General features: G+C 43.0%; 2 protein-coding genes across 3 annotated transcripts in view; one reads left to right on the top strand and one right to left on the bottom strand.

Moving 5' to 3' along the window:
* The window catches only part of VCL (vinculin), a 110,542-nt gene extending 106,616 nt beyond the window's left edge, over positions 1-3,926 (top strand). For both annotated transcript variants that reach the window (XM_081956508.1, XM_081956509.1), the window contains 2 exons: positions 73-177; positions 1,770-3,926. In XM_081956508.1, the coding sequence (XP_081812634.1) occupies positions 73-177; positions 1,770-1,916 (252 nt within the window). In that variant the 3' untranslated portion in view covers positions 1,917-3,926. The remainder of the gene's footprint in view (positions 1-72; positions 178-1,769) is intronic.
* A 994-nt stretch (positions 3,927-4,920) lies between these two features.
* The window catches only part of AP3M1 (adaptor related protein complex 3 subunit mu 1), a 33,467-nt gene continuing 15,868 nt past the window's right edge, over positions 4,921-22,519 (bottom strand). Inside the window, exons 4-9 of the mRNA XM_081956527.1 lie at positions 20,165-20,302; positions 17,608-17,693; positions 13,657-13,790; positions 9,990-10,197; positions 7,596-7,740; positions 4,921-5,810 (exon numbers count right to left, since the gene is read on the bottom strand). Coding sequence (XP_081812653.1) covers positions 5,710-5,810; positions 7,596-7,740; positions 9,990-10,197; positions 13,657-13,790; positions 17,608-17,693; positions 20,165-20,302 — 812 coding nt within the window. The 3' untranslated portion in view covers positions 4,921-5,709. The remainder of the gene's footprint in view (positions 5,811-7,595; positions 7,741-9,989; positions 10,198-13,656; positions 13,791-17,607; positions 17,694-20,164; positions 20,303-22,519) is intronic.

The following is a 22,519-nucleotide window of genomic DNA, read 5'->3' as shown; positions in this document are numbered from 1 at the left end:
GAATTTTGTTATGTTTAAGGAAAGCCCCAGGTGATAACGAAATAACCAGGGTGTAACTTTGTGTTTGTGTAGGTTTGTGAAAGAATCCCAACCATCAGTACTCAGCTGAAAATCCTGTCCACTGTCAAAGCAACCATGTTGGGCCGGACCAGTATCAGCGATGAGGAGTCTGAGCAGGTCAGTTCCCTTGTTCCAGGCAGAAAGGGGGGTGTTTAGCGTGACTTGGGAGGTCTTGGGGAAGAGGCAAGCACCTTTGCTGCCTTGTAGGACATACCTATTGTGAAATGTTCAATTAGCAGTCACCAAGCCTTCTGATTCTTTCTCTTCTAAGTGGAAAAGCCAGCTTTCTTTCATACATTGTACCTATTTATTTATTTTTCAAATATACAGGTAATCCTTGAGTTATAACCATTGGTTTAGTGACATTTGAAGTTACAAACAGCACTGGGGACAAAAAAAAAACCATTTTTCAAACTTCTCACTGTGGCAACATTCCAATGGTTAACTGATCAAAATTCAAACGCTTGGCAACAGGCTCATATTTATGACGGTTGCAGTATCCCTGGGTCATGTGATCACCATCTGGGACCTTCTGGCAAACAGTCAATGGGGAATCCAGATTCGCTTAACGACCATGCTGCTAATTTAACAACTGCAGTGATTCACTTAACAACTGTGGCAAAAAAGTTCATAAGATGGGGCAAACCTCACAATGAATGTCTTAATTAGCAACATACATTTTGGGCTCAATTGTGGTCATAAGTCAAGGATTACCTGCACCATGAAAAGGCAGGAATGTCAGTAATGGAACTGAAAAAAATTGGCCATAGGAGCAAGGAAGTTAAATGTTTTCTGGCTGTGTTGATAGCTACAGTGAAATCTGGTTTATAATACCAAAAAAGTGCCCCAAAACCAGGGGTGAATGCTACCAGTTTGAGCTGGTTCGCTCGAACCGGTAGTAAAAAAATGCTTTAAAAAAGTTTTAAAAGGTTGATTATCGGAACCTTTTTTTCCCTTTTGAAAGCATTTCGCCTGAACCTGTAGTAAAAAAAATACTTTAAAAAGTGAAAAAAAGATTCCAGAGTGGCAAACAGCTGATTGTCACAGCTGATCGTCGGAACTTTTTAAAAACCTTTTTTAGCATTTTTAAACTACTGGTTCGGGTGAATAGGTAGTAAAATATGCTTTAAAAGTTTTTTAAAAAGTTGGCCACACCCACCTAGTCACATAACCCCCACCAAGCCACACCCACCAAGCCACGCTTACAGAACCAGTAGGGAAAATTTTTGAATTTCACCACTGCCCAAAACCCTTTTTCAAGGATGATAAATTGTGCTGAATTTAAATTTATTCACCAGCACCATCTGGTGGGTAGGAAAAAAAGAAAATTCTTTAGAAAGGGAAGTGCAGTGGCTTGTGCTGGAATATTAATTCTTCAGATTTGGTATCCGTTATTGAAACTGATAATCAACCCAGACCTTCCTTATCACGAATTCTTTCCGATTTCATTTTTAAACTGCCTTGACTTTAAATATGCAGCTTCAGTTCCAGTGCAGAGGAGATGGTTCTGCATAGCAGCCTTTTTTTGTTTTTGTTTTTACAAAAGATGTGATTTCTCAGAATTCCCCAGCCAGACATGTTGGACTTCCACTCCTAGAATTCCAACATGTCTTAAAGTACCTAAGTTTGATGAGAAATGATGCTCTAAACAACTTGTCTTTTCTCAATGTCTTTTCTAAAATCGGTTGTAAAATGTTTCTCCCTTGCAGGCCACTGAGATGTTGGTCCACAATGCCCAGAACCTCATGCAGTCCGTCAAGGAAACTGTCCGAGAGGCTGAAGCAGCCTCTATTAAGATCCGGACGGATGCTGGATTCACCTTACGCTGGGTTAGAAAGACCCCATGGTACCAGTAGAGAGCACGGCTCCTCCCCCTAAGCAGTTTTTTTTTCCACGAGAAACCCCCCTTCTGCAAACCATCGGAAGGTGCTGCTAAGGTTGGCTCAGGAGTCTTCTGAAGCACCATCTTGAGGGTTTGTAATAGTGCGCTGGGCTGCTTTGGGTATCTAATCTCACTTTAGCTCATTTCCAGACTTTTCCCTTCTCTTGCTTTTGATTTATTTTTATTATTTTTAGGAACACTAGTTGAACCTGGTTCTTCTCTCCTCTACCTCTGTCATGATTATGTTTTCTATGCAACGCACCAGGGGTTTTGTTGTAGCATAATTTGAAACTCTGGGCCATCTTTGTTGGCTTAGTTGGTCATTGTGAGAGACAATCAGGAAAACCAATAGTTGGGATTTTCAGTTCTCTGCTGTTACGTTAATATTATTATTTGGATGAGAAGATGCTAAATTTAATTTTATCCTGCCCAAAGTGAAAAGCACCATTCCTTTGGCAGAAGGAAGTGAGTTTAGCAATCAAAAAGTTGCTGCTTTCCCCACCACCACTAATGGCAATCTCTAAACAAGACTTTGGGGAAGAATTTTCCATAGCTATCAAGTTCCTTCAGCACAAAAACTCCTATGCCAGACCTTAGGAGATATATTTTCTGAGTAGCAATTGCAATAAAGACTTATATACCGCTGCTGTTACAGCTCCCTCTAAGCGGTTTTACAGTCTCAGCCTCTTGCCCCCAACAATCTGGGTCCTTATTTTACCCACCTCAGAAGGATGGAAGGCAGAGCCCGCCTTGAGCCTGGTGAGATTCAAAGTGCCAAACTGAAGGCAGCCGGTGATCAGAAGCAGCCTGCAGTACTACTGCGCCTCAAGATATATTTTCTGAGCAGTTTAAGCTTCTTGTTACTAAAATTAGATCAGTAGATTTCTCTGTTTTGATAAACCAGAGGAAAAGCGTGGCGGTACAATAGTAAAAACTCTTTCAGTGGGTTTCAGAAATAATTCACTTTGGGCCTTTATGAAGCATCACCATGAAAATACCGATGCCGATCCAGCTGCCGTCATTTGGATCTGCTTCCTTATGAATGGCTTGGGCATTCAACCCAGAAAACTCCATGGATTTGGGCATGTAGTCAAAATCAACATTGATGGAAGGGTTGGGTGGCCCTTGTTTACTGATTCACTTTTTTTTACACAACCTTAAGTCTTCTCTTCTTTGGTGCATTTCAAAACTAAATTCAAAGGAATGGGCTTTTCAAGGCCTTCTCTTCCAATGCCAAGAATCCAGGAAAGCAGATTTCTCGCTCTTTGCTGGCTACAAGGTACTCACAACTGCCATTTTGGATCTTGGCCAGGGTAGCTATTACAGAAGAGGATGGGGTTAGGGTTACGTTTAGCCTGCCTTGTCTTGCCTTTTCAGTGTGTGTGTGTGAACGCGGTAGGAAGAGAGGACTTTGAATGTCCTTCCTGGCGCCTTTGGTGGGAGGCGTTTTTTCCACCTCATAGTTACTCATAGTTACAAGTGAGAGAGCTTCTTAAATCGGGGGTCTCCAACCTTGGCAACTTTAAGACTTGTAGACTTGAACTCCCAGAGTTCCTCAGCCAGCTGGGTGTTGAAGTCCACAAGTCTTAAAGTTGCCAAGGTTGGAGACCGCTGACTTAAATCACTACCATTTAATAGCTTTACTTTGTATTAATGCAATATTATTAATGCCTTTTGATTACGTAAGTTTATACCAAAGACTACGCTTTTGTTAAGGGATGTTTAAAGGAAAGCTTTGAATTGTCTTGGACTTGGGAGAGTTCCTCGGAATATTTACTACTAAACTCAAAACTTTGTAAATGTTAATATCTTCAACTACACCTTATGCAATTATGCTTTCCTAAACACTCCTGTCCATCAGATTGAATGTCAGGAGCATTTTGCCACTACTTTTGTTTGTAAACCAGAATGTTGTTGTGTATATGCTAATATTTTTGACTTTCTCCATTCTGCTCAAATAAAATGAAAATGCATTTCTATAAAATATTTCCAGTGGATTTTTTTTTTATGACAGTACTTTAACAGACCCCCACATACCTTTTCACGATCTTGTCTGTAAAACTTGGCTATAAATGATGAGTGTCACCATTGACATCCTTTGTGTCAGAATGAAGGTAGTCCAGTTTGAAATTGTCACTGGAGTGTAAACCAAAAGTAAAGGTTCCCCTCGCACATGTCCTAGTCGTTCCTGACTCTAGGGGGTGGTGCTCCCTAGAGTCAGGAACGAAGAGCCAAAGAGCCAGCGCTGTCCAAAGACGTCTCCTTGGTCATGTAGGCGGCATGACTCAATGCCGAAATGTTCTCTTCCCACCAAAGTGGTCCCTATTTTTCTCCTTGAATTTATGTGCTTCCGAACTGCTAGGTTCGCAGAAGCTGGGACAAGTAACCGGACCTCACTCTGTTACGTGGTGCTAGGGATTCGAACCGCCAAACTTTCTGATCAACAAGCTCAGCAACTTAGCCACTGAGCCACCACATCCCTCTGTTTCAGAATATAAATCTTTAAATCCTGTCCGACAATTATTTGTGAGAACTAGGTTCATCTTCTCCACTAGTATGGGACTGTCTTTGATGCAAATGTGGATTGTGTCAGAAATACAAAACGAAGATTAAATTGGTTTTCTCTTAACTTTCTTTAAGTCCTCATTTTAATTATGGAATTTGGGAAACTCTGAGCCTCTGTCCAGTCAAGGTTGCTGTGGTGACACAATGGCCTCACAAAGAATGATATGAATTAAATCAAGAAGAGCACTTCTTTATAACCGTGTTCCTTTTTTTCATAAGCAAATAATTTGGTTCTGCAACGCCTTTCCCTTCATCTCGTGTTATATTTCACCCAGATTTTTCCTGCAACCAAGACCTGAAAGGAGGCAAGGATGCTACTATCATCAACGTTTTAAAATTAATGCAGATATGTCACCTCTCTCTCTCATGACCCTTGGCAGAGTCTGAAAATCAAGTTGCCCAAGTGACGTTGGTAGAGCTGTGTTCCCTTTTATTTCATCAGAAAACAAGCAGCACCACCTCGGAGGAGCTACCTGGGAGGTGTGAAGGGCACAAACAATAAAATGTGCGAGGTTTGACATCTGTAAATGCAGAGGTAATTGAAACAAATCAGGCTCCATATCCCATTCATTCATTTTCAAAGCAAACTGGTAAAAAAAAAATCTTTAACATTGGCTACAGATTGTCTGCTGAATTCTTAAGGTGATAAGGCAGTTTTGACTAAAAAAGGCAGGGGTGGTGTAAATCCTGCAGAAAAAGGCTTTTTTGTTTGTTTGTTTTTGTTCCATTAAAAAGTCTTTTGTCAAAAGGGTTTAGGGTAAGGCTTTCTCAGAGATGTTTTCAGAAACCGCGTGCAATAGCTGTTTCCTTCTCTGCTTCAGATTGGGCTTCCCTTCTGTCCAGTCCAGGTTCTTCCTTCTTGTGCTTTGATGGTTTGCGTGGCAGTGTTCAGGAATAGCTGGTTCAAAGGGCAGCCCAAGTGGTCCCTACAAGCCAAAATCCACAAAGTCCACCAGAAACAACCAACCCTACTTACAAAACATTTCTCTTTGAAAGCCATGTAGGAAAAACAGACCAACTTAACTCTTATTACTACACGTGGAAATCAGGACTGTGTGGAATGGATATAATTCAGAGGAATGGCTAAAATTGGCATTTAAGAGGAATTTAAGTAACTAATGCTCATTTTTCTCTGAGGCTGAAACACACACACACACACACATACACACAACCATCTGCCAGAAAAACAGAGTTCTTGAGCTTCATGTTCGTACTTGGAACTTCCCTGCCTTTGTGATGTACTTCACACCTTTAAATGGTTTGTATTTTTCTCCATACATGTCAAGGCGATTTACTTTCAGTCCTGAAATAAATAACGGACACACATTAGAACAGCACATTTCAGGACATTATGGAAGAATTATAACTATAGAGTGAAGCTAAGTTCTTTTAGTTTCCCTGCCCCGAAATGGGGAATACAGCAATATTTTTCCAACGAAGGTAAAACTGGCCCCTCAACCTTAAAGGTAAAGATAAAGGTTCCCCTCACACATACACTATATTGCCAAAAGTATTCGCTCACAACTGCTTCTGATTATGTGGGTGGGTGAGCGAATACTTTTGGCAATATAGTGTATGTGCTAGTCGTTCCCAACTCTAGGGGGCACTGCTCATCTCCGTTTCAAAGCCAAAGAGCCTGCGCTGTCCGAAGACGTCTCAGTGGTCATGTGGCCGGCATGACTCAACGCGGAAGGCACATGGAACGCTGTTAGCTTCCCACCAAAGGTAGTTCCTATTTTTCTTTTCTTTTTTTGTATAAAGTTTTTCCCCCTTTCAAATACATTCACAAATATATATTCTTGTAAGTACTATTGAGTTATCTATTAACTATTAACATTTATCACTATCTTCTTACAAATATGGCAGAAGCTGGGACAAGTAACGGGAGCTCACTCCATTACGCAGTGCTAGGGATTCGAACTGCCAACCTTTCTGATCGACAAGTTCAGCGTCTTAGCCACTGAGCCACTGCATCCCTCTATCATAACTACAGAGTGAAGCTGTTATTTTAGTTCCCTTGTCCCTTGATGGAGAATACAGCAATATTTTCCCAACCAAAGTTAAGCTGGCCCATCAACCTTAAGCGGTCACAAAATGCTGATTGCAAGATCCAGCAAAAAAGAAGAAGGAAAATATCAAGTCTAATATCAAGGCCATTGAGGACATCAATGACTACTCAGTGCACGAGTTTTGAGTTAAAGCAACTCAGGCTGCTGATGGCCATCTCATTTCTCCTCAAACATATCTACGAAAGGTAAGTTCCCCATCACCTCCAGAAAATTCTACAAGGTTGGGCCCACTTCAACATTCTGTTGCAGGTTCCACGTGAGTGAAATAATAATAATAATAATAAATTTAAATTTATTAGCCGCTCCCTTTCCAGACAGGACTCGGGGCGGCGTACAGTGGGGCATATAAAACATATACAACACATAAACATACATATATACAGGACATACATACACGCATGCAAATACCAGCAATGGACAAAAAAAATAAAAGGATTTGTGTTTGCAATGGTTGGAGAAATTTTTCTATGCATAGTATCAAACAACTGCGTGTAGGGAACAGCTGGGTTGAAAACGGGTTGTTGTGAATTTCAGTTACTTTAGTTTTCAGAAGAGGTCTGGAATTTGGTATGTTTGCATTATATAATTTTATTCATCATGTTAAGTCAGCCACAGCAAGGACGCCGTGGCTCAGTGGCTAAGATGCCGAGGTCGATCAGAAAGGTTGGCAGTTCAAAACCTAGCACAGCGTAACAGAGTGAGCTCCCGTTACTTGTCCCAGCTTCTGCCAACCTAGCAGTTCGAAGGCATGTAAAAAATGCAAGTAGAAAAATAGGAACCACCTTTGGTGGGAAGGTAACAGCATTCCATGTGCCTTTTTAGTCATGCTAGCCACATGACCATTGAGACGTCTTCGGACAGCACTGGCTCCTCGGCTTTGAAATGGAGATGAGCACCGTCCTCTAGAGTCGGGAATGATTAGCACATATGTGCGAGGGGAACCTTTACCTTTACCTTAAGTCAGCCACTATAGAATGTATATCAAAGTCTTTCTATGCTGAGTGGGAAGCCTGTCTTACCAGAAATAGCCAATTGTTGGATCTTGAATTGAATATTCAAACTGGGATTTTCCTCTGGGTTTGGAGCTCCAGTCTGTAAATTCACCATCCCTTTCAGAGTAGGCAGCTTCTGAGGGATGATTTTGCCAACATCCCATGTCAAAACCTAAATAATAATCAAAAACATTGATAAAGTCCTTTTTAAAACCATAGTCATGTTGCCCTCTACTGTGTGTTCCAGGTCCTAACAACGTTGTGAAGAAATCATTTGAGTTTCTGTGTATGTGTGTTGTGTCTTAGTGATCAAAGAAACACAACTAGCCTAAGATGTTTCTTTCAACGAATTCTGAATCCCTTGTTTGAATTGCAACTGTGCTTTCACTTCCCCTTCTTTGGAATAGTCACACCAGTGTTGAGATAACTAATAAGAAGGGAATTGATATGTATGTTCATTGGAGAGGAAGGGATTATAAGAGATTAAGCAATCACACAATGGGGAATACACATCGAAAGCAATGCACTGATGCTAGCAACCATAAGGGTGCTATGCAAACAGTTAAGTGTATTTCCTATTCTCTGCCTGTGCTGTCTCTCTCTCTCTCTCTCTGTTGCAATCCCTTCCCCTCCAATCTCTGCCCCTGGGGGTGGAAGGGGGAGGGAAAGAGAAAGGCAATAAATCAAGCACAGGACAATAGGTACTGACTGGATTCTGTGAAGGTTTGTTGTTGTTAGGTGCAAAGTCGTGTCTGACCCATCACGGCCCTAAGGACGACGTTCCTCCAGGCCTTCCTGTCCTCTACCATCCTCCAGAGTCCATTTAAGCTCACACCTACTGCTTCCGTGACTTCTTCGAACCACCTCATTCTCTGTCCTCCCGTTCTTCTTTTGCCCTCCATCTTTCCCAACATGAGGTTCTTCTCCAGTGAGTTCTTCCTTCTCATTAGGTGGCCAAAGGATTTGAGTTTCCTCTTCAGGATCTGGCCTTCTAAAGAGCAGTCAAGGTTGATCTCCTCTAGGACTGACCAGTTGGATCGCCTTGCAGTCCAAGGGACTCGTAGGAGTCTTCTCCAGCACCAGAGTTCAAAGGCCTCAATTCTTTGGCACTCAGCCTTTCTTATGGTCCAACTTTCACAGCCATCCATTGCAACTGGGAAAACTAGAGCCTTGACTATACCCTGAACTTTTGTTGGCAGGGTGATGTCTCTGCTCTTTAATATGCTGTCTAGATTTGCCAAAGCCTTCCTCCCCAGGAGAAAGCGTCTTTTGATTTCTTGGCTGCAGTCCCCATCTGTGGTGATCTTGGAGCCCAAGAAAATAAAGTCTGTCACTACCTCCATTTCCGTGAAGGTTATGAATGGACAGTTATTTTTTCACACCGCCATAACTTAGAACAGTTCCTGAATGAGGAGTCGGTGAAGGAAGCCTACTTGAATTGGATGAATCACTCCCTCAAGAGGCGCAACTAGTGAAGAATTAATTCTACTGAAGATTGCTTGTGCTCTTGTGGCTGAATGGATAATACTTTCCAAAAACCACACACTTGGGACTCATTCTCTGCCACTCTAACTAACCCCACAATAGACATCACAAGAACAAACACCAATTATATTACAACCTGTTGCAAGATCTGATGTTTTTGTCTGAAACCGTAGTCAGAGGCTTCCTGTAATATATATCCAAAATTTTCCTCAAAAAGCAGAAGGAACAGAATAGTCAGATTGTGATTACAGAAAACCAAGTAAGCACGTGACAGGGCCTAATTTGAATAAAGGTAGAAAGCTCAGCCCATTGCCAACACCACCATGTCCATGGGAAGAGTTTGGGAACTCAAGTTGAGATGCACAATTTGGAGGACAGGACTTTTCATGCCCTCTTCGGAGTCTCACTCTGAGATGGAAGCCTCCATTGGCTGTGGAGCAAACTGGGGAAGGGCAAAGTCAGGCTGGGCAGAGCAGGGGAGAGGTAGAACAAGGGAGAGGGGGTTCAATGAAGACCTCCTCATCCTAGGGAGCGCAGGGAAGAACGCAGAAGAGATTGCATGGCTTATGAGGAAGGAAAGGACCCCAATACCCTTCACAAGGCACACCTGGGGATGGAGTTTAAAGGAGAGGCAGTTGGGAGGGGCCGGGGACAAATGCTGAATTCATCTAGAATTGTGGCCTGCATTCCCGGCATTCCTCCCGACTGCTTGAAGTATTTACGACCTCCTGTGTGCTTATCTTGTCCTGCTGGAATTATCCTTCGCTCTTGGAACTCCCTATCTTGCCCTCCTGGAGTGATTGATTTCAGTCATTGATTTCAGTCATTCATTCAGAAAGGGACGTTGGGGGCACATTTGATGTTAATAAAGGGACTCATACCTGTTCTCTAGTTGTGTTGCCTTTGTGCCATGCCCTGGGTCATCACAGCACTCACCTTAGTGACAGGATCAAATGTGTAGCTGCCTTGGGTGGGCACCAGGCTCATGTTGAGTACTGCTTTGGGCATATGAACAGTCATGATGACTCCTTCAATTGTCTTCCCCATGTTCTGTTTAGGCCCAATGGTAACATCAAATCTTCCAGAAGATGAATTCTCTTTGAAAGTAATTGCATGCTTCACGTACACTGGAATAGCCACCAAGCTAAAACAATAACGAGAAGTAGAGACCCAAACTATTCAGGAAGTATTGCACACCCACTAATCCTTTTTCAAAATGTATATGTACAGTACATGCTGGAATTACATGAAAGTAGCGTGCACTTAGAGGTTTCTTAACCAGGGTGGATCTGATTTAAAGGCTCGATTTAAATCATGGCTTTTAAAGAGCAAGTGTCATCTCTGTCCCACAGCGGCTCTTCTTCTGACCTCCTGTTGACTCACTGACCATCCCATTCACTTTAATGGGATGGCTGGTGATGCGGCAGTGACACCACAAGGTGAGGGACGTGGCAGGCAGCAGGTGAGTGGATGTCCTCTTAGCAGGCACTGCCATGATAGATCAGAAATGACTGGAGCTCTTTAATATTATATTTATAAGCTGCTTAGAAGGTTTCACTTTCATTTTTACTGCTTGCCTTTCCTCCTCACACGTAGAGCCTGGTGGTACAGATGCATTTCTCTTCAAACAATTGTACCGTTTGCAGTGCACATAGATTTGCAAAACAAGGGGATGAAGGAATATTCCTGAACTTTGTTTTATGATTTATCTCACGGTTACTGTGAAATTGTGTGAAATGCATCAATGCAGTGAATGTTCTCTCAGCTTGCAGAGCTTGGATTCATTGAATGAATTTATCAAAAATGTAAACATTGCAGCATATACAGCCTCATGCTACATAACTAAGAAATCATGTTTATCTACCCTGTCCTTAACCCATGGGCTCCCCCTAACAGCCAAGCTCATTACGAGCTGGATTGATTTTCTTACATTCCTTTGTTCTCCCATCCTTTTTTCTCCACCCCAAAGTCACCAGATAGAACTGCCAGCCCCTCTATAGTAAAGCCCAAAGAAGATCCATGGAACCAAAACACAATATGCGATCCCCAAAACCTGCCCTTTTTTTTGTTCCTTATCTTGGAACACTAATGGAACCTCGTTGGCAAGGCTTCAAATCTTGTGGCCAACAGACAAATCTAAAGAGAAAAGAAAGGGCCACTGGGCTTGCTGGTAGCTGGTGACAGGACAAAACGTAACAAAAGTTGTGTTTTTCTACTTGAACAGAATAATTCAAGTGGAAACGTGAAGAAGATAAGACAAAACAAAATATAAAGTTGCTATTAAAAAAAACAAAACCTCCTCCCATAGAAGACAAGGTAGACCTGGACTCGTCAAAACCACTGAATCGTGTCCTGAATTGTACCGTGTTTCCTTGAAAATAAGACATGGTCTTATTTTCTTTTGACCCCCCCCCCCCCCAATTGGCCTTATTTTCAGGGAGGTCTTATTGAGGAGCAAGAGGCCTCTTCACCTCAGCGGATGAGCTGATTCAGAGAGTGTTGGAAGTTCTGTCACTGTTTCTGGCACACTCTTGCCAGCCCTAGCGTCACTGGGTCTGCCGCTCTTTTTACGGCTGCCACTAAGAGAAGGGGCGCAGTATCTAGGGTTTGCAGGAACTGCCTCTGCGAGGCTGTTCTGTGTGGATGGCAGGTGCATGTGTGGCGCGTGGGGCATGTCCTCCCCTCTTTCCGCCCGCCAGGAAATGGCGGGGACTGGCTGCATATGCATTTAAATATTTTAGGGGAGGGCTTATTTTGTGGGGAGGGCTTATTTTAGCGCATGCACTCAAATGCCCAATTGGACTTATTATCCGGGGAGGTCTTATTTCCAGAGAAACAGGGTACTTTTACTCTGGTGAGTGGGTGGTCAGCAGAAGACTTCCTCCAAAGAAAAGAAAGCAACGGTAAACCATATCCAGACCTCAAAACAAACCTTGCTAGCAAAAATTCACCAGTGACCTCCTTGGTCGGGTGTAATGTAGCTTTAGAGCCTGTTTGGTGTAGAAGTTAAAGACCCCAGGCTAAAAGATAAGAGACCCTGAAGTGCTAGTCCTGCTTTAGGGAGGAAGCCTGCTGGGTGACTTCGGATCAGTCACTCTCTCTCTCTCTCTCTCTCAAATGAGAAAGCAGGCAATGGCAGACCCACTTCCAGAAAATGCTGCCAAGGCGACCGCAGGGATGGGCTTGGGCAGTTGCCAAAAGTCAACACTGGCTCAAAGGCATCAGAAAGAAAAATGAAAAACAAAGCTTTGTTGTGCTCAAGTTGGGTTCCATGAGCAAATAGACCTTAAGGCTATTCTGGAACACAGCATAGATCAGGGGTCCCCAAACTTGGCAACTTTAAAGACTTGTGGACTTCAACTCTCATAATTCTCCAGCAGCTGGCTGGAGAATTCTGGGAGTTGAAGTCCACAAGTCTTAAAGTTGTCAAGTTTGAAGACCTCTGGCATAGATGAATGCATTGACTAAGAAGCCAGAGAGTTCTTCTCAACAGGTTGATAAGCAGCATTAAGTCAAACGTTAGCACAGACACCTTTTCTTTAGGGAGGAAGGATTAAAATAAGGTAACGGTCCCATGCTCAGAGAGAGAAGCCATCTAAGCATGTCTCAGTATTATTTATACAAGGCCTGAGAATTTTCTCTTCTTTTAATGAACCTATAATCGGGGTGGAGTTGGGGCAACTGAATGTCGTTGAGCGTTTTCTGGCCGGATGCCCTTCCTGATGCCTAGGCGGAGTTTGCAGCAGATATTTCCTGAGAGAGAAATAGCTGCTGCTACCTAGGATTGAATTCATAGCCTCCTGACTGTGGGGCGAATGTTCCACTTCTAGGCCACCACTCCACCCATTCAAGGCCTGAGAATGATCACCTAAAATAAAGTCCCCAAGTTATTTCAATATATTTTGGATGTCTTCACAAGATGTTTCCTGGTCTATGGAGTTTAGTGCCAAGAACAATGCCTAAGACCGTGATGCCGAACCTATGGCACATGGAACCATTTTTTAGGTCACGCAAGGCGTTGCTCTGTCAGCTTCAGCACGCACTGGCCAACTGACTTCAGCCTTCTTTTGAGACCATTTTTCGCTCTCCAGAGGCTTCCTTGAAGCCCCCAGAGCGTGAAAAACCAGCCCTTCGGGCAAACTGGAAATTTGGGAACAGACTTCTGGTTTGCTTGTAGGGCCGTTTTTCGCCTTCCAGAGCCTTCAGGAAGCTCTACGGCCCTACGAGCAAACCAGAAGTCTGTCCCCGAACTTCTGGTTTGCCCGTAGGACTGGTTTTTCACTCTCTGGAGGCTTCAGGGAAGCTCCTGAAGCCTCTGGAGGGCCTCCCGGGGGGGGGGGAGTGTGAGGGAGGCTGTTTTCATCCTCTCCAGGCTCCTAGAAAGCCTCTAGAGCCTGGGGAGGGTGAAAAAAGTGTGCCAAAAGTGGGGGGGGGGGGCGCTGGACCACCTTCACCCTCCAAGGAGATTTACATATATATATATATATATATATATATATATATATATACATACATACATACATACATACATACATACATACATACATACATACATACATATATATATATATATATTTATATTTGGCTCTTCCAATGCACTTACTTTTGAGAGCTGACTTTGTAGGAAATCAGCCTGAAGTTCCCATCGGGAGGAATGAAGGAAAGGACCCTTTCGGATTCCCAGCGCTTGAATCGAATGCAAGGGTGAAAGCTAACATCATCCAGGAGTCTTGGGTTCTACAGGAAGCAAAAATAAATATTTTCCTCCACAATCTTAATGCTTTGGGATATAATGGAACAGAATACATATGCAGTAAGGATGAGATTATTGTTGTGACCCACCAGCAGCCAGCTGATCTGGCAGCAAACTCAGACAGTGAGGATGTTGGGGAGGAAGATGGGCCAGTCCTGGAGTCTGGGGAAGGCTCTGATGAGGGCTCTGCATCGAAGGCACAGAGGGGGCCAGTGCCATATGGCAGTTATCAGCTGCCTTCCGAGTCAGACATCAGTGAGGCAGAGGAACAGCTGGAGCCTGTTCCCGATGTGCGCGTGCACAGAGCTGCCAGGAGAAGGGAACAGCTAAGGAACAAGGGCCGACTCGGAAGTAAAGGCGCAGGTGGATGGTGAATGGCCCCTCCCAGAGGGAATAAAGAGGAGCGAAAGGGGAATGGAGTTTGCAGGAGACAATTAGTTCATTTCATTAGGCTGAAAATCTGTTCCTGACTTCTTGTCAAGTATTGTCTGCTACAGAGTGGCGTTTGGAAGATAACCTGGCAACTCTCCAAGCCTGATAAAGGTCCATAGTTGTGAAAGACTGTTGGCCGGGACTTTGCTGGAGAGGAATGCCCTTTAAGCAAAAAAAAAGTTTTATCAGGATGAGGAGTCTGCTTCATGATCTCGGGAGGCCTAAGTCAGAACAATTATGCCTGCTGGCCTCTCCCCTATGTTGTGCCTGTCCATCTCAAGGACTCAGGAGTTCAGAAGGGATTTCTACTCCCATCTGATGGATGGCAGCAGAACTGGCAACGAAATCGAGATCATTTCTGAGAAAGGGGCTTCAACAAGAGGAACAACACTCAGTACAGATTCTCCATTCATAGTGGGGAAGACGGGGCAATGACAGTAGGACAGTCCTTTTTACCTATTCATATTGGTCCAGGTGACTCAAGGGAAACAAGGCCGAAAGGAATGCAATGGCGCTGACTCACAAAGAAACACACCTTTCCATTTATCTCTCCTCATAATCAGACCTGCCCAATTCCTCGAATTTCTGTTCAGTTAGATCACGACAGCAAACATGCTGAAGGAACACTTTTGACAAGGCAGTAGTGTGGCTTTGCACCCAGCCCAAAGTCTAAAATTCTGCCCCCTTTGCCAAGGGTCTATGGCAGAGTCTTCAAACTTGGCAACTTTAAGACTTGTGGACTTCAACTCCCAGAATTCTGGGAGTTGAAGTCCACAAGTCTTACAGTTGTCAAGTTTGGCCTAGGGAGATTCTCAGTCATTTAGATCAGGGGTGTCAAACTCAATTTCATGGAGGGCCACATCAGGGTTGTGTTTGACCTCGGAGGGCTGGGGTGGTGGTGTGGTGGGCGTGGCCATGGTGGGCGTTTGACACAGGCTCAAGATGCGTTTTTCTCCTTTGCATTCAAAACAGCTATCTCAGACAAAGGGAGATTTATTTTCTGGCACAAATAGTCTCAATTCCATAATGCAGAGATTAAGGATATGTAAAGTTCCCAGCTGCTATGGGGCTTGGTTCTTTTGTATAGGAGCAGAGGGTAAATGAACTGACAATTTCTCCAGAATGTCTCTAAAAACTGTCTGTCCAACAGTCTATCAATGTCTGTTACTACCTCTGGCATAGCCCTAAAGGAGGACTTAATATTAGTAATAATTTACAAAATTGATATACCACCCAATTCTCAATGACCCTGGCTGGCTCACAACAATTAAAACAATTACAATTAAATCAATCATCAGTAAAAGAGTAAGATAAAAGTGTCAGGTCTCCAATCTTTTCTTTTGGACTTCGGACCTGCCACACTTTCTACTATTCAAATTCTATTGTGGGAAAATGGGAGGAGGGATTAAACGGAGTTGGGTGATATGTAGCCATAATAACATTCTTCTTAGAAACTAAAGGTCATCCTTTGTCTCTGCACCTGTCCGGAACTGGATGGGTGGAATCTGTCTTTATGGCAGTGGAAGATTGGACCATGTGATGAGCTTGTGGGTGTTGGGGCATGATCTTGAACTTTCAACTGGGTGGGAAAACTGGGAAGCTTTCATATTTGCATTTTCCCAGATGTGCCAACATGGCTCTCTTAATAAAGTGGAACTTTGAAGAAACTTTTGCCTCAGACACTTATTTACTTTCAGATGCTGTTTGGAACCTTGACAAAAAGATGACTCTCTCTAAAGACCTGGGTGAAGAGACAGATGTTTTTGGCTCTTCTGAACAGCCATCCAGATCTTGGAGAGCATCTAGCAGCACTCTGCTAGCCAAAACACCCCCTCCCTTCTGCATGCCCGCTTTCGGCCTGCACGGCCTCCTGCAGCACTCTGCTGGCCGAAAACGGGCTTCAGGGGGGCAGCATGAGGCCCTCGCGTGGCCCGCTTTTGGCTGGCAGAGTGCTGCAGGAAGCCACGGAGACCAAAAATGGACCGCGCAGGGGCCTTATGCAGTTTTATTTTCATTCGGCAGAATGCTGCAGGAGGCCATGCAAGCTCGCCCCCCACCCCATGGCCCATTTTGGCCAGCAGAGGCACCACGGGCCAGTCCTTTGATATTTCCAGGCTGGCCCCACAGGCCAGATCCTAGCAGCCCGCGGGACACATCTGGCCCATGGGCCTTGAGTTTGACACACACACCCCTGGTTTAGGTCATTGTTGTCCCAAAGGTGCTTTTTCAAAAGGCAACTGGACTTTGTTTTTCCATGAAGATGTTTCGCTTCTCATCTAAGAAGCTTCTATTCCCTTCCAACTATGTTATTCTATTCTATTCTATTCTATTCCATTCCATTCCATTCCATTCCGAAGAAGCTTCTTGAATGAGAAGCGAAACGTCTTCAAGGAAAAGTAAAAGTCCAGCTGCCTTTTGAAAAAGCACCTTTGGGATCCTTTTGTCAAGGCATTATGGCTGAGCATCCCTCAAAACTCCATTCCTATCAACTGTCAAAAGCCATTTTATGACCTCTTTTGCATCCGCAGCTTGTGTGTCTATCTAATGAGCTACACATTTTTGCTTAGTAGTAACCTCTGGGCTCCTTCTGATGCAGGCAAGACACAACTTCAATGCGGTGCAATATTAGAAACATTCAGGGTTATTTTACAATAAAGTCACACCACCCCTAAACAAGGGTCACGGCTCTTCAACAGGTTTATGAGTTTGGAGCACAAAAAGGGAACCTAAGGAGGATGTAGTTTCTCCTTTACTTGTTAAACAAGGCCAGTTTAATTTCTGGATCGCAGGCCTTAAATGAGTGGGATTGAAAATCCATTTTTTTCTCCTTGAGAACAGAAAGGTGTTTTTTTTCTAGTACAACTTGAGGGAGTCCATCTTCAATTAACCTTAGTCCCTAACTAAAATATAGAGACCCCCACAAAGGATTCTGAATGTCTCCTTCCCTCCCTCCGAACAGAGGACTGTTTTGTTGGGAGAATATATAGAAAGGTCCCTAACAGACAACGGCATCATCATTATACATACAAATGGCAAGGCCAGATTTTACTCAATTAAAACTAACTGGGGTTTATTTCTCCTTGCACTTTGCAAAGACAGCAGCCGCCTGATTTATGGGCCCTTCCAGCATAGGGGTTTTAATGGCCACAGACTTTTCAAAGGAAGCCAAAGAAAAGGAGAATTCCCAGTAGCTGCTGGCTGAACTGATCTAAAATGCGGAGGGTTTGAAATCCTGCACTGGGATGGGGACATTTATTCATGAAGGAAGTAAAGCAAAACCTTCCACTCTCTGGCCATTAGGAAGACTTGGATGGAAATCACACAAAGGGTGCTTTTCCCCTAAGTGAATGGAACAAAATTCCCATTTACCATGAAAGAAAGTGAAAGATCTGGCATTCCTGAGAGCTTGACGCAAGCATCGATGACACCTTGGATTTCTGCAAAGACCGTGGAACCTGTAGAAATAAAAGAGAGATTATTTGTTCTAGTGCTTCAGATGCTGGCCTGGAAACCAGGAGACGGTGAGTTAAACAACTTAGATGAGGGAATAGAAGAGGAACTTACCAAATTTGCAGGAATAGCTAACATCCTAGAAGGTAGGCTCAAGATCCAGATTGATCTTGACAGACTTGAACACTGGGCCCTTACTAACAAAATGAAATTCATTGTAGAGAAAAGGAAAGTTTTACACTTAGGCAAGAAAAACCAAAAGTACAGATATAGGCTGGGTGAAACCGGGCTTAATAGCAGAAACTGTGAGAGGGAACTTGGAGTCTTAGTGGACAACCAGTTAAATATGAGCCAGGAGTGTGCAGCGGCAGCCAAAGAAGCCAATGCAATCCTAAACTGCATTAACAGAGGGATACAATCAAGATCAAGGGAGGTACTAATACCACTCTATAAAGTCCTAGTAAGACCACACCTAGAGTACTGCATCCAGTTTTGGCCACCACACTGTAAAAAAGATGTTGAGATGCTAGAAAAAGTGCAGAGAAGAGCAACCAGGATGATGAGGGGATTAGACGCTAATGCATATGAAGAACGGTTACAGGAACTGGGCATGGCTAGTCTAGAGAAGAGAAAGATCAGGGGAAACTTAATAGCAGTCTTCCAATACTTGAGGGGCTGCCACAGAGAGGAAGGGGGTCAAGCTATTTTCCAAGGTACCTAAAGGCCAGACAAGGAATAATGGATGGAAACTGACCAAGGAGAGATTCAACCTGGAAATAAGGAGGAACTTTCTGACAGTGAGAACAATCAACCAATGGAACAGAAGTTGCCTTCAGAAGTTGTGGGAGCTTCACCACTTGAGGCTTTCAAGAACAGACTGGACTGCCATTTGTCAGAAATGGTATAGGGTCTCCTGCTTGGGTGGGTGGGGGGTTGGACTAGATGACCTACAATGTCCCTTCCAACTCTGTTAATCTGAATGACATCTGAATGAGTTCTAGTCCCACCGTTTGGCATGAAAGCCGGCTGGGTGCCTTTGGGCCAGTCCCTCTCTCTCAGCCCATTCCACCACAGGATTATAGTTGTAGGGAAAATAGGAAGAGGAAAGAGTATTAGGTATGTTTGCTGCCTTGAGTTATTTATAAAAAACAATAAAGCTGGGATATAAATAGATTCATAAATTTAACAGTAACCTCTCCGCAGTGTATGCAGATGATGTTTAAAGTGCTTTGCACAATTTCAGACTGGGGGAGTCTATGCTAACGGCAAAAACTAGATTTCCCTATGTAAGTTCTGTATTTACTTTATCTAATTTGGTATAAATGCTGTATTTATTTTTATTCTTTTTTACAACTGGCCTTGCCAAATAAACTCTAAAATTGCAAAATAAAAATTAGAAACAATAATTAAAATAAATAGTAACATTAATGAAAGGAGCAATTGTTGTTCAAAGTTGTTTGAAGTTTCAAAACAATATGCTTAATCCTAATACATTAATGGATTAGAATGTCCCAGAGAATAAAAATGCCTTTTCCCTTCCTGGAACAGCTGGAAATAACACTAACCAAGTGAGGAGAATATTCCAGAATCAGGAATCACCATTGAAGTCACCTATTTTTTGCAAATTTCTTTGCTGTGAATGAGCTGTGCCTCACATTCCCTGAGCCAATGCAAATATTACTCCCCAACTCGCTTAAGACAACTATTCCTTTTCTGCCTTAATCCTTTACTGCAGCCGCTCGTAAACTCTTTGACCCAAACACCCCTTTTTTCTCTCTCAAATGCCATAATTCCATAAAAAATCTCAGACTAGGTTTACACTAGGTGGGGACGCGGTGGCTCAGTGGCTAAGACGCTGAGCTTGTTGATCAGAAAGGTCGGCAGTTCGGATCCCTAGCGCCACTTAATGGAGTGAACTCCCGTTACTTGTCCAGCCTCTGCCAACCTAGCAGTTCGAAAGCATGAAAAATGCAAGTTGAAAAATAGGGACCACTTTTGGTGGGAAGGTAACAGCATTCTGTGCGCCTTTGGCATTTAGTCATGCTGGCCACATGACCATGGAGACGTCTTCGGACAGCGCTGGCTCTTTGGCTTTGAAACGGAGATGACCACCGCCCCCTAGAGTCAGGAACTACTAGCACACATGTGCGAGGGGAACCTTTACCTTTACTTTAGGTTAATACTCCAGTGACAAATTCAAACTGGATTCTCAAATTACACACATACAATTACAAATTGTCCTATTACACCCAGGATATTCCAAACCACCCCACGTTAAGAACCACTGCTTTGCTCTCTGTGTTGGGAGTCCGGCTGAGAAAATGCATTCAAATCCTAACTAAGAGATTCCCAGATTCATTGAAAATTGTACGTTGCAATAGATTTCCCTTCCCTTGCAAGAATCTATTAAGCAAAGGTTAACAAAGGTACGACTCCCTCCCATCTTATCAACAGCTACGACTGCAGGACACTTTACCAGATTTGTCTATGATGGCATCGATTTCTTCAATCACATCGAAGTAGGCTTCGTTATTTGTGTACTTCACGCCTGCTCTTCGCCAGGGAATGTTGGACAGCTGGCCGGTTGGAAGTGTGTCCCCCACGTTACTGCTACCTTGGAAAGGCAAAGAAATGGTCCGTAAGAAACAAACACTGTTAAAAAAGGCAGCGGCGGGAGACTTCCGGTGGGGCCACTGGCTTCGGAGAACGCTCCTTTGGGAACGCCAGCCCCGTGTTTGAGTAACAAGCTGCTAGGACAGCATAAATCAGCTGTCCAGCAGTTTGAAACCCCCCCCTCGGGAAAAGAGGGGGAGGTAAGATGTCTGGCATAAGGTAGAGTTCCCCAGCGGCCCCAGAAGTAATTCTGTGGCGTGAAGGGTGTGAACTCTCCAGGAAGCCCAACAATCTCCTCCTCAAAAGGCAGCGACCACTCCTGTTCTAACGCTTAATCTACATTTGAACAAGACGCAGTTAGAGCAAATCAGGAGATCAACATAACGCAAGAACAAGCCTTAACTCTGTAGATTATATCTCTTTCTGTAAACCTAAAGGGAATTTTAAAAAAAAATGGTGCCGGAATAATAAAGGGTGTGGTGAAAGCAAAAGTGAAGCGGAAAGCAGAATAGCACTTGTTAAGTGCTTGTTAGTGTTGTTGGAAGACTTGAGAGAATAGGTGGATTTTCTGGACTGAATAAATTGGTTGTTAAAAAGCTTGATTTGAATACTTTGAAATAGCTTCAAAACAAACAAAATTGAGTGTCTCTAAAAGTGCTGGCAGTTCTCCAGTGCAGTCGCAAAAACTTCAATCTTTATTATCTCTGGTGGAAACACAAACACAAACCTTGACACTGGAGGCTCTACAAAATAACTTACAAAATGTATTAAAAGAACAGACAGTTGTCTTGGAGGGGAAAATCTCAGATGCCTTTAAAGATGTCTCTGATGAAATATCTGGAATTAAGGATTTAATTCAAATGCGTAACCAAGAGATAAGGGAGGATATAGTTGATGCATTTAAAGGATTTTTTGGTTATGTAACATCTCTCAATGACAAGGTGGAAGAAATTAATGAGTCTAATATAAAGTTGGACAATAAACTTATAGAGGCACAAAGTAAAATTGATAAATTGGAGGCGGAGCTTACAATGATACAATATAGAACAATGGAATTTGCCCTGAGGATAAGGGGTTTGAAAGAACATAACCAAGAAAATTTAAGAGAGATTTTTTCAGACGCTTTCGCTCAATTAACTGGGGAATCAAAGGCCGAATGTGACTGGCAAATTGACAAAATTTACCGCGTTAATTCATCGATTGCCAGGCAAAGACAACTGCCAAGAGACATTGTAATCTATTTTGTCACCAGGAAAATTAGGAATGAAATATTGCAAGCAACCTATAAAAACCTATAAAAATAAACTACAAGTGGCAGGTCAAGATGTGATAGTATTGAAGGAAATCTCCCCCAAAATGTTGAGATCTAGAAAGGACTATGCATTTCTAGTGGATGAACTCAGAAATCGCCAGATGGCAATATAGATGGGAGACCCCAGTTGGATTGGTGGTGAATTACCTGGGAGAAAGACATCGTCTCAATTCTGTCTGGAAGACAAAATATTTTTATAGTATAGTATTAAAGGCAGGATGCCCTCCATCTCCAGGTCCCAAAGAAAGAAAAAAGACAGAGGACCACAGACAGCAAGATAGTCAGGCACAAACTGGGGTTGTGAGTTTACTGCAGGAAACAGAAGAAATTATGGAACAAAGACAAACCCGTGCAGCCACTAAACGTAAAGAACAAGAATTAAAGTCTCAACAAGCTCAGATGAAAGTCCACGAAAACATAAATATGCACACAGAAGCTGTGGGGGGAGTGAGACCGAAGGTGAAATCTCAGCAAGATTTCCAGGCAGCTTTTAGAAAGCTTCAGGGAGCTGAAGATGACAATTAAATTTCTAACCTGGAACGTTAATGGTTTAAACTCACCACAAAAAAGGAAAGAAATATTTCACTATTTGAAACAATTTAAAACTGATGTAATTTGTCTACAAGAAACACACATTAGAACACACGATCAGAAATACTTGATGAATGCAAGACTGGGACCACACTTCGTAGCATCTGCTCCGGAGAAGAAAAACGGTATAGTTATATATTTAAGAAAAGACTTAAAGGCTGAATTAATTGAAGCAGATCCTCAAGGAAGATATATTGCAATTGAACTATTAATAGAAGGAAAGAAAATACTCTTAACAGGAGTATATGCTCCCAATCAACAACAAGAAAAATTTTATAAGTTGCTTCACACTAAATTAACACAATGGGGTTATAG

This window comes from Natrix helvetica (assembly GCF_964273705.1).
Source record: "Natrix helvetica genome assembly, chromosome: 5".
In the NCBI taxonomy this organism is placed as follows: domain Eukaryota; kingdom Metazoa; phylum Chordata; class Lepidosauria; order Squamata; family Natricidae; genus Natrix; species Natrix helvetica.
The sequence above is the reverse complement of the archived record's forward strand: the minus strand, read 5'-3'. Positions and strand labels throughout refer to the sequence as shown.